This window comes from Sodiomyces alcalophilus, assembly GCF_042370955.1.
Source record: "Sodiomyces alcalophilus JCM 7366 unplaced genomic scaffold ACRALscaffold_1, whole genome shotgun sequence".
Lineage (NCBI taxonomy): Eukaryota > Fungi > Ascomycota > Sordariomycetes > Glomerellales > Plectosphaerellaceae > Sodiomyces > Sodiomyces alcalophilus.
The window spans coordinates 6,050,985-6,065,623 of record NW_027263532.1 but is presented as its reverse complement, the minus strand read 5'-3'; the positions used below and the strand labels follow the sequence as shown (position 1 = coordinate 6,065,623).

Genomic DNA, 14,639 nt, shown 5'->3' with positions numbered 1-14,639 from the left:
CTCTCGCCGGTCGCTCTTTTAGATTATTAATAGCGATCGCCGCCCGCTTCGACCTATCCTTAATATAATACGACGTCGTTAACGCGTTTATACACGCGCCCCTACTATACGATATATATATACGGTTCTTGCCTAGGACCGCGGTGCCGGGTTAATTATTATTACTAAAGAAGGCGTTATATAGGCTATAGGAGTCTCCACTACTATAGTAAAAACATATCATGGAAAAACTAAAAAGGGGCGGATTTAAGATAGTGCCGTAAGAGCCCTACTGCTTTATACGCTAAGGGCTAATCCTATTCTTTTACGTGGACGATATCGTGATCGGTTTTGGGGAAGACTTTAAGAAAAAGATAGAATAAGCTATCGCGAGCCTCTAAGAGTACTATGCCCTATAAGGCGGGCAGCTACTATAGTGCTTCCTTAGTATTAAGCTTATTCGGGACTATCCCTCGAGGAAGATATAGTTATTATAACGCGATTATGTTATAAAGGTAGGACATTTATTATTAACGGTATCTAACTATAAGCCTATAAGCCCTATAAAGCCGGTAAAGCTATTACCGTACACAGGAAAGTCTACTACTATTAAGAGCTATTAATATAACATAGGGTCTGTTCTATACGTTATAATAATACCATACCCCGATATCGCGTTTATAGTATCTTGACTCTATAGATTTAATACTAACCCGAGCCGTTAGTATTACGAGGCAGCCGACTATTTAACCCGATATCTACTAGCCACGTAAACCTACGCCCTAGAATTAGGTAGAGGCGACTCTATTAAGGTGTTCACCGACGCGTCCTTCACGGATAACTTAATTAATCGAAAGAGCTATTAGGTAGTTATAATACGCCTATTTAGAAGCATAGTAGCGTAGGGAGCTAATAAGTAAATAACGGTTATAACGTTAGTAATAGAGGCGGAGCTGCTCTCGCTTATATAAGGTGCGAAGGAAGGGATATTCACGAAGAGGCTATTAGAGGCGATAGGCGTGATATTCGATAATCCACGACTAAAGATACGATACGATAATAGCTAAACTATACGCCTACTAATAGCGGAGATCGTTTAATTAAACACGCGTTTACGGCACGTAGATATATATAATAGTTAGTTATAAGAGGCGTAGCAGTATAGAAGGATTAAAGTTAGTAATATTATAACCGCTAATATAATCGCTAATATATTAATAAAGGTACGATCTAAAGAAAAGTCTATAAGCTTTAGGAAATAAGCAGGAGTAATAGATATATAGGGACGTCTCTATATAAATAAGCTAAAGGAGATCTTACCGGAGTATTTAAAGGAGCTAGAAGAGAAGTTCGATAGAAGCTACGTGGACGTTATAGAAGAGGATATATCGATAGAAGAAGCCTATAAATAACTCTAACTAAGCAGCTACCGAACAGCGGTTTAGGTGGGGGGGGTATCGCATAGGCTAGCCTAAAGCAGGTTCAGACCGAGTTATTCCGGGCACGAAAGTGGCATTGTAACTGCCGCAAGAATAAGGGCACGATTTTAGCACTACGATTAGAGATTTCTATAGAGTTAATTAAATTAATAGATCGATCGTCTATTTTTACGTAATTAAGTTATACGTTATTAGCAATAAGTATTAGCGGTTAGCGTTAGGCGTTGTTAGTACCGTCCTAGTCGGAATATCCGATTATCTTAGTCGGATTATCCTTACCCTAAAATTATTAAATATACTCTAATTAGTTTCGTGGTTTTGACTTATGTTACGTGGCAGTAGTTAGTCGTGATCTTAATATTTTATCTGTTTTTAAAAAGATAGGTTAATACAAATAACTAATCTGTTTTTTAACTCTCTTTATTAGATTATTAATATCGTAGAAGGGAAATATTAGGTTATAAAAGTAATGTATATAATAACAGGAAGTATATAGGTAAGGAGTCATAAAAAGATATACTGAAACGCCCCTGTTCCTAAATAGGAAATAAGTGGATCTACGAGTACTTTCGGCCATGACAAACCTTACACTCTCTGCGTTCTTAAAAGAGTCCGTTTGTCTGAACTTTCTTCCTCCGTACCAACCAACCCTAACTAACATGAATCTCCAGTCAGGCTTCGACGGCTATGATACCACAGAACACACGAATAGCTTCCGCAAACCTTATAATAACCACAAAATTTCAGAAGTAGACTGCCGCCGACGCCCCGGTGTCTTTCCGCCAATTCACAACCATGAAGCAACCGATTCCGTACCTACCAAGTCAGAACAGCTTGTAGGCCTTGGGCAGGAAGATACCGATGACGAGCCCGCCATCGCGAGGCCTTTTGCTCGCACAAGCAGCGGTGATTCCGCACCTCATTGTCTTGATACCGAAGACGATAAAGTACCTGAACGTCTTGTGTACAAGATGCACAAATTCAGCTTGTACGAGACTGCTAGCCGGTATTATATCGTAGGAGCTGATGTCACTGAGAGACGATATCGCATCCTCAAGATCGATAGGATGACGGACCATTCAGACCTCACCATCACTGACGATAAGATAGTTTATAGTCGGAGGGAGATGAACCAGATTCTGGATACCATAGACGATGGGAACAGGGGTACGGGAGGAATCAGATTGCGCTGCACCACATGGGGTTTACTTGGGTTCATCAAGTTCACCGGACCGTACTACATGCTCCTTATCACAAAGAAGAGCACTGTTGCCATGATAGGCGGACACTACGTTTATCAAATCGATGGCACTGAGCTTGTTCCTCTTACCGCCACTCGCTTCAAACACGATGTTCGCAATACAGAGGAGTCGCGTTTTCTGGGTATTCTTAATAATTTGGACTTGACTCGTTCATTCTACTACAGCTATTCCTATGATATTACGCGGACTTTGCAACACAACATCACGCGCGAACGCCAGGCGCTTGCCAACGGCCTCCCTTATACTTCGGGTGGCGACTTCAATGCCATGTTTGTGTGGAACAACCATCTCCTTCAGCCTGCTGTCAAGGCGCTATGCGACCCATTCGACTGGTGTCGGCCCATTATCCACGGGTACATTGACCAGGCAGGTGTGTTCACACAACCCATCCCACTGGGAGAACTGCTGTTAACCTACAACTAGCCCTTTCAATATATGGGCGAACCGTATATATTACCATTATCGCGCGGCGATCCCGTTTCTTTGCCGGGGCACGATTTCTCAAACGCGGCGCAAACGACCTTGTAGGTTATGCTCACGATTGTTTGCAATTCCCCTTACTGACTCAGGACAGGGGTACGTGGCAAACGATGTGGAGACGGAGCAGATCGTATCCTATGCTCTGACGACGTCCTTTCACGCTCCTGGGCCCAAGCTCTTCTCAAGTCCCCAGTATACCTCATATGTCCAACACAGGGGTAGTATACCCCTATATTGGACACAGGACAGCACAGGCGTCACCCCCAAGCCTCCCATCGAGCTGAATCTTGTGGACCCGTTTTACAGCGCTGCAGCACTGCACTTTGACAACCTGTTCGAACGGTACGGTGCGCCTATATATGTGCTGAACCTCATAAAAGCCCGAGAGCGGACCCCACGTGAGTCCAAATTACTCGTCGAGTACACGAATGCCATCCGCTACTTAAACCAATTTCTACCCGCTGGGCAGAAGATCATCTACAAAGCGTGGGATATGAGCTGGGCGGCAAAGAACCGTGATGAAGACGTCATCGCGACGCTGGAGAATATTGCGGAGTCTGTACTCACGACTACTGGTTTCTTCCATGACGGTGACGGGAAAATCAATCCTACCAGCGTTCAAAACGGCATTGCTCGAACGAACTGCATAGATTGTCTAGACCGCACTAATGCCGCCCAGTTTGTTATTGGGAAACGGGCACTTGGGCACCAATTGCATGCACTTGGAATTTTGGAAGGTACAGTTGTTGAGTATGACACCGATGCTGTCAATTTGTTTACTCACATGTACCACGACCACGGCGACACCATTGCCGTCCAATATGGCGGGTCCCAGCTGGTCAATACCATGGAAACGTACCGCAAAATAAACCAGTGGACCAGTCAATCTCGCGACATGATCGAGAGCTTCAAGAGGTACTACAATAATTCCTTTATGGATGGACAACGCCAGGAAGCATACAATTTATTCCTTGGGAATTACATTTTTTCTCGGGGACAGCCTATGCTTTGGGATCTTGCCACTGATTATTATCTGCACCACGCTGACCCACGGATGTGGTCTGGAAAATCCAAGCCAGACTATATAAACTGGTTTACAGTGAGAAATCTCCAACAGAGGACTCTACCTGTTTACGACCCTCCGCCTGGCGACGTGACTAAGAAATCAGTTTCCTTCTTTGACGACTATTGGCTGGAGTATTACCGGCCCTCGACCCTATCCTCGTTTCTCAACATGTTTCCATATAAAATGAATTCGACAATTAAGTATATACCCTTCAAGGCGACCCAGGATGGACGGTATGACCTCAGCCCCTTCAAAGTCCGCAGTGAAACAGACGTGGTGGATACGCAGGATAAAAAGAAACCGAAGAATCTGGCTCCTGTCCGCCCCCAGCGGACCCCTGTGCGACCTGAGACAGATGCACCCTCCCTTCTCTGGGACCGAACCATGGCTGCCAAGGGTATGGCTTCAAAAGGCATCCCCATTCCTCGGTGGTTGCAGCCCGTTCAGAATCGACTCACTGATCATGGAAGAATCGTGCAAGAGACTCCTCAAGACCCCACAGAGTCTCCGAAGGCGAAGCAAACCCCTCAGGAGAAATCCAAAGCCGCCCAGTGGAGTTTCACCAGAGCTGTACATCGGTCTCTAAATCCCTCGGTGAGCGCACAAGAGGCTGCTGATTACGAGCGGTATATAAATCATCCCCACAACCTGCCGCTCGTTGTATCTGCCGACGAACGAACGGATAATGATTCCGAGTACCGGAATTACATGAACGGTGCTTGGCATTTGGATAGGCATCCCGAGCCTGGGCCAGAGGATGATCCTGGTGTTTATGCGGAGCTCCTGACGGTTGGCGATAATCCCCTCACAGTTACCGATGAAGATGTACACAAGAAGCGGTATAAAGCATATGGAAAATGGCTCCGGGGAAAGTCATTTTTTAAACAGCAGCCGGTTGAGTGATATCTTGGGACAGAACCCAGAAATGCCTAACCCTATGCAATTCTCTCCTTGGGAAACAAACGATCAAGGACCTGGCATCTAGCCTGAACCCTGCTTATCCTCGTTGCCAAATCATGTCCCGAGATACCCAGGATAGTTGACATTAGCTGGGCTGCTGATATCATCTCATCCAGCAGTACTTGATGTATGTGTAATTGACTAATATGAAACTCTTCATCGTGGACGGAGAGCCAGCACACAGACAGGTCCGTGATGACCTGATCACAATGGCCGCCGTGTAAGAAACATGGCCAGCAATTGCGCAACGTCACCTGGAGAGCCTTTACCGCAGCCAATATGCAGAGAGGAAGCCGCGCTACAAATGGGTCAGTTAAGATCTCTGAGTAGATGGCGAGGATGTCCTAGGTTAAGCAAAGTTAGCATGCGAGTATGTGATTGTAACGTGACGTTGCCCCTACCTCTAGATATGGCGAAGCCGCGAGGCTCAACTCCTCCACTATGGTGGCAATGTGCTTCAATAAAATCTCTGTTACTTTGGGATATTTGGATGCCTGTTGATAACCGGCGAATACTCCGTCTCGGAGGAGTTTGACCAGAAAACGACTGCTGGCATTGGAATCTGGTTGGCTATCAATCTGGGCTAGTTGAAGCATGGTTGTATAGGCCAGGTCCAGTATTCGAGCCGACTCGTCGGGGGGTGTAAGTGGCGGTAACAATGCCAGGGTTGGCTCTATGGCTTGACTCAAAATCCCTCCGACGCCTTGGTCCCTCAGCACGATATCCGGACACTTGTCGAGAAACATGCGTGTGGCAGCCAGGCCGTACGCTTTGTATTTAATTTCAGGATCGTCAAGTAGCACCAGTAAGAAGGGGGTATACATAGGCCAATGCTGACCAAGGAGAGTTTCCTAAAATATGGATCAGCTGGTAAAGCAAGTGTGGGGTGCGAGGTATCTCAGCTCACGTCTGAGTGCGCCACAGCCCAGGTAAAAATTGAGATACAGTACTCGGCACCAACTTCCTTCCAGTGAGTTCTCTCCGTGTCGTTGTCGCAATCAACAGCTAGAACCCTATTCTTCTGCTGGCGCAAAGTCCGCCCGCTCGGTGGGGTACTTCTTGATCGGATGGGCATTAAGATCGGTCGCATAAAGCCATGAAAGATGGTCGATGTGATGAAAGCGGCCTTCTGCCCTTGACTGGGGAGCTGTGCGTGGAGCAACTGTTCTGCAGTCACAGAGACACTTCGAATCGCCGATCGTTCAACATTGCCTGCATAGGCGGCAACGGCGACAAGAGTAGCTGAGTTGAGTATCGCTGCATATTGCGTACACAGTGTAGTTAAGATAGACAATGCGTCCTCTGCAACATTTAATGGGATACATGCCGGGGGAGCGATGGATTTGTCGCTACTTCCGCGAATGGCTGGTGAAGGGACAAGAAGTTTTCCAAGAAGATCACAAAGGTCGCCGAGGAATTCTTCATCCCCGTGAACTCGTATCACTCGATCCCTGCTCTGAATGACAGCCAGGATGGCACGGAGAGTTTTGTAACTGCGCTAGGAATAACCCAACTTCAGCCATATCGAACGAACGAAGGAAATACTTATGGTGCGACATCGTACCTCAGTAACGATCGAATGAACGGTCCGAGATAGCTTAAGGAACGTGATGCTCTGTTTAAGGCCTGTCATTTCCACCAGCCTGCGCAACCAGGCGACCCAAATCAGATGACGCGTATAAGGCTAAGAGGGAAAATTAAGGCGGCCCTTAATGGGGAGACCTTATGTTTTGTTATGATACTATGCCTCCGCTGGGGTTTTAAAGGTTAACTCGTACACAAATAAATATAGGGACTCTCTAGGGAGACCTCACATTTCCATAGAGAGACCTTACACGTGACATTTTTATGGGGCCATAACAAAGCCGCCGAGCTGCTTAAGTACTATGCTTATTTTGATGTACACGCTTGACTATTCGTTGTACTGGTATTGCACCACTACTCGATTTCCCTGAAGTCGGTGACAGTTTAAGGCAAAAGCCGCCTAAAAGGGGCCCTTAAGACATCTAGTACAGGGAAGGAAGGGAGCACAGGAATAACGGTACTACCTAGATACAAGTCGTAACTATGTGTATTGCCCCTCTGGCCTACGGGCGGGCATACAAAGTAGCGGGAATAACAGTAAGTCGACACAAATATCGAGTAAATATACCTCGCTACGCCTGCCTATTAGCGTGGAGTTATAAGTACATTTGCTTAATAGTTTTGTCTCGTCACTGGACCTAAAAGATATTAATGTCAAGTACAGGTATCTACTTAAGCTATACATATAAATTATATGTATACCTTAGGGAGCTTAGCGGCTTTGTCATTGCTCCACAAAAAGTCACGTGTGAGGTCTCTCTATAGAAATATGAGGTCTCCCTAGAGAGTCCCTAAATATAAGTGGTCGGGCCCTAATTATATATCGACCAGCACGTAAAACACTTAGTCTTATATATAAATTGCTAGTAGATATAAGTATCTATAATTAAACCGAAATTATATTTTATTCGCTTAATATTATTAGGCCTATCTATTATAATAAGGGTAAGATATTATAGTAAGGGTAAAAAGATATTCCGACTATACTCTATATATTAGCATCTGCTATAACTGTCTACGGCCGATAATTAAAATTTTAATTAACCAGTGAGTTATAATAGCTCTATTATTAATTAATATTTCACCTATTAATTCTTCTATTAGTCTACTAATATATTAATCTATTAATTTGTTAATATATTAATCTATTAATTTGTTAATATATTAATCTGTTAATCCGCTAATCTGTTAATCTATTAATCTAATAACCCGCCCTCTGCTAGATTTCTTTATCTTAGAGAATAAAGATTTTAATAACTTCCTTACCCACGGAATCGATTTTGCCTATAATAATAAGTATACTATCGCTATCCAACGCTATATAACCAGAGCTATAGATAGCAGGTATCGTCGCATGGATCTCTATTATAGTTATAGAGACAGCTGATATAAATTGACTATAAGCAGAATGTGCCCGAATACTATATTAAGCAAAACTCGGTAACCCTTGGCTGGAAAAGCTAGCCTTAAAAAGAGCCGTTAGTATACTATTATTAAAACCCGGGAGTAATTATAAAGCTAGTCCTAATGTTTTCATACACTCTATTCACTATAAAAGCATATAGAGTAAAGGGCGGACTTAGTTAGGCAGCACTTCCCAATAACTCTATTATCGGCTCGCGATATTATAGCGTGGATAAAAGAGAAATATCCTAAGTAAGTGCTTAACTATACTCAACTCTCTCTAAAAAACCGAATATATCCTTGGCTTAATATATAGTATAATAGTTCTAGTTAACCCAGGATATTTAAAACAAGGTTAGTAAGGTGTATAAAGAATATCTCGCTACCTGTGAGCGGCTGGTCACGAGTTGTTTATAAAGTAAGGTCGACTAATTTAATTATCTAAAGCTAAGACGAAAAGGTGGAAAAGGAAAAATCTCTATAGGTGCTCGCGACCTAAATACAATATCGCGGTAACCCACTAGGGTCGTGCTATGATTAGTCGGAAGATCCGGTGCTTTACTGGATTATACCTACGGGGTTAACCCGTAATATTACCCTCCTCCTTATCACGGGTTGACCCCTCGAAAGTATAGTTCCGGTATAAGGCCGGAACCGCGAATTAGCACGTAGATCCGACGCTTAGGCCTCGCGCTACCCTTACCGCGGATTCGTATAATATAGAGGGGCAGACCCGTGTTCCGGGTCAGGACGTTAGATATCACGTAACCACGTACGCGGTCCCAGAGATCTGGTCTTATATACGGCTATTCTTCGGAATAGACGCACTATATCTAGCTAGCTTTTTCGTCTGATCTTTCACGATTATCACCTATCACCTATTATAATCATAATTTGCATTATCCTTCCCTTTTTAGATATCTAGACGATCCAGAAAAGCCGACTGTAGGCCCGCCTGCCTATCTAGCTATTCGTTCCCCTGATCAGACCACTGCCGACCCTTCTAGAGGCCCGGCGACCGTCTCCTCGGGACCCGTTTAGCTCTAGATACGGACCCGTGACGAGTCTGACCCTTCCTTTCGGCTAGCCTATTAGTTAGTTGTTTGTTTTGGCCCTAGCGGAGCCGTTCTGCATAGTGACGGCTTCGCCTTTCTTTAATAAACCTAGTAAATCCTGTACTCCTTTATAGACCTTTTCCTTTCCTTTCCTTAATTCTAGCTAATATAATTATTCGGCCTTACTTAGTGCGATTAACCTATAACTAGCCGCTTATATAGCTAGAATTTAGCGAACCCTATACGCTATATTAGTATAGGCTTAGATACGAACGCGCTATTAGGCGGCGGCGGTCCTATAAACCCCGCTAAGCTAGCTAAGTGGATAGATAGAAGGATTACCGAAGCTATTAATACGATACTCGGTCCCCTATAAGAATAGATAGCCTAGTAATAAGAGCTGCTTTAATAACTCACGAATAGTCTCGCGAACGCCTAGGCCCTATAATAACCTACTCTTAACCTCGCGCCTCCCTTAGAGGGAGCCCCTATAAACACACCCGCGGAGTCGGTAATAGGACCTCCTACCGCGGTAACCTCTGCTCCCCTTCCCTAAATCGAAGTCCCGTAGGAACCACGTACGCTATATACTAAGCCTTTACCGCACCCCGCGAAGTTTAGTAAAAGATAAACAGAATACGCTATATAGTCGTAATAGATATATAATAAGCTCTAGCTAGATAAACACTTATTTAATAACTAAGCTAAGATATAGTACTATATTAACTTATACCTAAAAGGGAGCGCTTAGTAAGTAGTATTAGCATTTTACGCTACTAGGGGGCCGGGAGGTACCCGCGACCCGGAATCGTTCCTTACCTATCTAGACCGTATATATAAGGGCTAGAACGAATAGCCTTACGCGGCCTTCGCGTTATATTCCCTTAGGCAGCGCGAGGAATAAACCTTTATATAGTTCTTACCGAAATTTAAGAAGTAGATTGCTTAAGTAGGCGGTAATAAGTAGGCGGACTCGGCGAAGATTATATTCCTTAAAGGAGCCCTAAGCTAGAAGCTATATAGCGCCTTAGTTACCGCGAAGTTACCCTATAATTACCCGAGCTAGGTTATTAAGGTCTAGAGTATCGCCTAAAGGCTAGAGGGCCTACGCCTAACTAGTCGGAATACTTATATACCGAGCCGAACCCGAAACCGGGAGACTAACGCTAATAAAGACGTTACGATAAGCGGGATTAATTAGGTCCGGCCTAATACGACTATAGACCGACCTTATAATAACCGGGAGTGCTAGGGATATAGGAAGAAGGGATATATCCGTATAAACTATAAGTCCCGGGATAAGAGCTTAAAGACTAGGGGCGCCCGCGTAGCGAAGGTCTAGGCCGGGGATAGCGATAACGCTACGAGCTTAGGTAGTTTAGATAATAAAGAGTTAGGAAAAGAATAGCTTTAACGCGAAAATAGGCGTTAGAGCCGATAGCCGCCTTATAGTAGGAGTAGGAGGCGTTTAAACACCTAGCTAGCGGCGACTCCGCCCTAATATTAACGCGAGTAAATAGAAGATATATATATACTCTTATAGATACGGGTTATAACTGCTACGCTACTATAAATAAATGCTTTACCTAAAGACTTTAGTTACCGTTAGTCGATAAAAGAAAACGATTACTAAAAGAATTCTTAGATATATCTAAGCCGGCTATTAGCGCCGGGATCGCCGTGTTCCAGCTTAAGATTAGCGGGTATATATAACGAGTCTTTGCCTATATAATAGAAGGACTAGATTAGGATATATTCTTAGGGAAGCCGTGGCTAGAATATAACGATATTATATATTACGCGAAGAATCGTAGGTTATACCACGGAGTCGCCGATATTAACCTACGACTAATAGGAGAAAAAGAACTAGCTAATATATAAGTTATCCGCGAGGTAAGGCTAGTCTCGGGATCGATATTTATAGCCACGATATAACGGATAAGAAGGGGGTTAAAGGGAAAAGAAAGAGATAAGTTTAACGCCTTAATCCGTGCTGTTAGTATACGGGATATTAATAAGGCTCTCCGTAAAAAGGAACTAGTGGACCCTTAAGACTATATCCCCGCGAATATATTATAAGAGTTCGGCGACCTCTTTACGCCTAATAAGGCTAACGACTTACCCCCCTACCGACTAGGCGTCGATTACGAAATTACCCTAAAGTAAGGTCCTAATAGACTTAAGCTAACCTTATCGTAGGGGCCCCTTTACGGTATATTAAGGGAGGAGTTACTAATACTCCGGAAGACGCTTAATGACCTAATAGATAAGGGGTTTATATAAGCTAATAGCTTAGCGGCGGCTATACCGGTCTTATTTATAAAGAAGCTAAGGGGCGGATTACGCTTTTATTACGATTATAGAGCCCTAAACGCGATTACCTAGTAAGATCGCTACCCCCTCCCTTTAATTACTAAGACCCTATATAACCTAGCTAGTACTAAGTGGTTCACGAAGCTCGATATAGTCGCTGCCTTCTGTAAGATCCGTATAGCTCCTGGATATAAGAGTAAAATAGCCTTTAGGACGCGCTTTAGTCTTTTTAAGTAGTTAGTATACCCTTTTAGACTAAGCGATATACCCGCTATCTTCTAACGCTATATTAACTAGACTTTATAGGAGTTCCTTAACGACTTTATTATAGCTTATATTAATAATATCCTAATTTACTTAAGTAGATTTTATAAAGACTACGAAACGAAGGTCGGACTAATACTATATAGGCTTATAGATACCGGCCTAAACCTAGACCCGGCTAAGTATAAGTTTAGCGTGATAATAGTAAAATATTTAGGCTTTATTATTACCGTAGATAAGGGAGTGTCTTATAACCCCGAAAAGTTAAAGGCTATCCGCGACTAGGAGGCTCCTACTTTTATAAAGGGAATACGAAGTTTCTTAGGATTCGCGAACTATTACCGGATATTTATCTATAACTTTATAGGTATCATGGCTCCCCTCTTAGTATTAATAAAAAGGATCGACTTTTAAGGTAGGGGGCCGAAGAAGACGCCGCCTTTAAGGAACTAAAACGACTTTTCTAGATAGAACCCGTCCTATAGTTATAGAACCTAGATCGTAAGACTATGCTAGAAACCGATTACTCGGGTTACGCGTTAGGTGGTATCCTGTCTTAGGTGGATAAGCTAGGATATCGTTATATAGTCGTATATTACTCGTGTAAGCTTACCCCGGCGGAGTATAACTACCCTATTTATAATAAGGAGATACTAGTAATTATAAGCTACGTGCTCGCCTAAAAGGCAGAACTAACTAGCTACGAATAATTCACGATACTATTAGACTATAAGGCTCTTAAGTACTTTATAACTAAACGGTCTCTTACCGAAAAGTAAAGCCGTTAGGCCAGCGAACTAGCCTAGTTTAACTTTATATTAGAGTGCCGGCGAGGTATAAAGAACTTTATAGCGGATATACTCTCCTGTTATAAATAGGACGCCCCGAAGGATAATTTAGATAACCGGGAATAGGGGCGGGTTATTTAACTAATACCTAACTCCGCGATCCCTAAAATAATCCCCGAGCCGATAATACGGAGGATATCCGTTAAACGTGTATTTAAAGTAAGAGGCCCGTTATTCCGACTGTACCACTTGGTTATTCCGACTGTAGTTCCAATCAGACCCAATCTTCCTACTACCTTATCGATCTACTTCGTATATCTTTAATCTTTATCGTTAATCTAGGTCGTTAATCTAGGTCGTTAATCTAGGTCGTTAATCTAGGTCGTCAATCTACGTCGTTAATCTACGTCGTTAATCTACGGAATAGGAGGCTGCGCGTTCGTTGTCTTGTTATAGGAATAAGATAGCCGTGGACGTGGGCGTGGGCGTGGGCGGCGTGGACGAGGAAGGGAAGAGGCGCTACTATTACTACTGCTATTAGCTTCGAACTGACGAGCTTGTCTATTAATATAACGCAATTGATCCGCGCGATCAAATTAATCAACTTGTTAAAAGACGTTGGTGTGGTTTGCGACCGTAGTTACTATATTGGTATTCCGAAGAGTCTATCTACGTGCGTTGTATAGGTATATGAACTATAGTCGGAATAACTAAGTGGTATAGTCGGAATAACGGGCCTCTAAAGTAAATAAGGACCTTTAACGATTTTAGCATAAAACTATAGCGACCGACCCCTACTACTAAGGGGTCCTCGCCGCGATTATTATAGGAGCTTATAGCTTCGACCTATCCCTTAGGCTATAGCTATAGATCGAGGAATATTCCCTTAACCCCGCGGGATATATAACCTTCCGGGATCGCCTTTAGGTTCCGAGCTCTAGAGAAGACTCGCCGTTAAGGGGACGCTTAGTATAGGCGATCCACGACTCTATTATTAGTGCCTACCCGGGTAAAGAGAATATAATCGCTATAATAGCCCGATAATTCTTCTAGCCCAGTATAAATAAGGATATACGGAAGTTTATCCGTAACTACGATCCGTATAATGGGAGTAACTAATAACGGAATATAAAGCGCGGACTATTAAAGCTATTACTTATACTAAAGCGAATCCATAGCTACCGCATGATAGACTTTATAATAGACCTACTACTTACCGGTAAGGGCGGGGCGCGGTTCCTATAGGTGATTATAGACCGGCTAATAAAGTTAATAATATTAGAAGTAATAGAAATAATACAAGCGGAGGCCTATATAGAACGCTTCCTAAACTACTATTTTAGGCTCTATAGTATACCCGTCTTAATCCTTAGCGACTAAGGCTCGAACTAGGCCGGGAGGTTTTAGCGATACTTTTATAAACTTATAAGGATTAAGTAGCGACTTAGCACGGCTTATTACCCTTAAACCGAAAAAGGACCCGAAAGACTAAACTAAGATAACCAGGCCTACCTTTATACCTTCGTATACTATTCCTAGGACGATTAGGGTCGCCTATTACCCGCCGCTTAGTTATTACTTAATAGTAGGAAGAGCTTTATAACCTAGCTAAGCCCTTTCTTCCTAGAACACGGGTTCTATATTAACCCTATCTAAATTTATAACCCTTCGCCTATATACCCGAAAAAAGCCGCCGTTTATAATCTACTAAGTCGTTTATAAGGGGCTATAGAGTTCGTATCAGCAGTTATAGCCTTAAAGTAACTATAGGATAAGGAAACCGCGAATAAGCGGCGACTCCCGGCGGAGCGCTTTAAAGTAAGAGACCTTACCTGGCTTTCTATAGCTAACTACTCCACGCCTAGGCCTTCAAAGAAACTAAGCTAGCTATACTAAAAGTATAAAGTAATAAATGTAATTAAGTCTTATATCGTTAAGTTAGATATACCCTCGGGGATATATCCTTGTTTTTATATTAATATCCTAAAGCAAGCTAGCCGCGACCCCTTTCCTGGATAAGTCGTAACTAACCCTTAGCATAAACT

General features: G+C 43.2%; 3 protein-coding genes across 3 annotated transcripts; 2 read left to right on the top strand and 1 right to left on the bottom strand.

Annotated features, from left to right (window-relative positions):
• Positions 1–2,077: 2,077 nt before the first annotated feature.
• Positions 2,078–5,129, top strand: ACRALDRAFT_2095756 (uncharacterized protein; the record flags this gene model as incomplete). The annotated part of the gene is made up of 3 exons (XM_071022736.1): positions 2,078–3,050; positions 3,104–3,204; positions 3,255–5,129. The coding sequence occupies 3 exons, from the start codon at positions 2,078–2,080 to the stop codon at positions 5,127–5,129; spliced, it is 2,949 nt and encodes a 982-aa protein (XP_070880204.1).
• A 32-nt stretch (positions 5,130–5,161) lies between these two features.
• On the bottom strand, positions 5,162–6,315 carry ACRALDRAFT_2092695 (uncharacterized protein; the record flags this gene model as incomplete). The annotated part of the gene is made up of 3 exons (XM_071022601.1): positions 5,162–5,530; positions 5,588–6,037; positions 6,094–6,315. Coding segments are annotated over 3 exons (1,041 nt in total), but the record flags the coding sequence as incomplete, so codon positions are not given.
• A 164-nt stretch (positions 6,316–6,479) lies between these two features.
• ACRALDRAFT_2016071 (uncharacterized protein) lies at positions 6,480–7,174 on the top strand (the record flags this gene model as incomplete). Its single annotated transcript, XM_071019829.1, has 5 exons — positions 6,480–6,554; positions 6,592–6,772; positions 6,811–6,862; positions 7,011–7,086; positions 7,154–7,174. The coding sequence occupies 5 exons, from the start codon at positions 6,480–6,482 to the stop codon at positions 7,172–7,174; spliced, it is 405 nt and encodes a 134-aa protein (XP_070880202.1).
• Between the last annotated feature and the right edge of the window lie 7,465 nt (positions 7,175–14,639).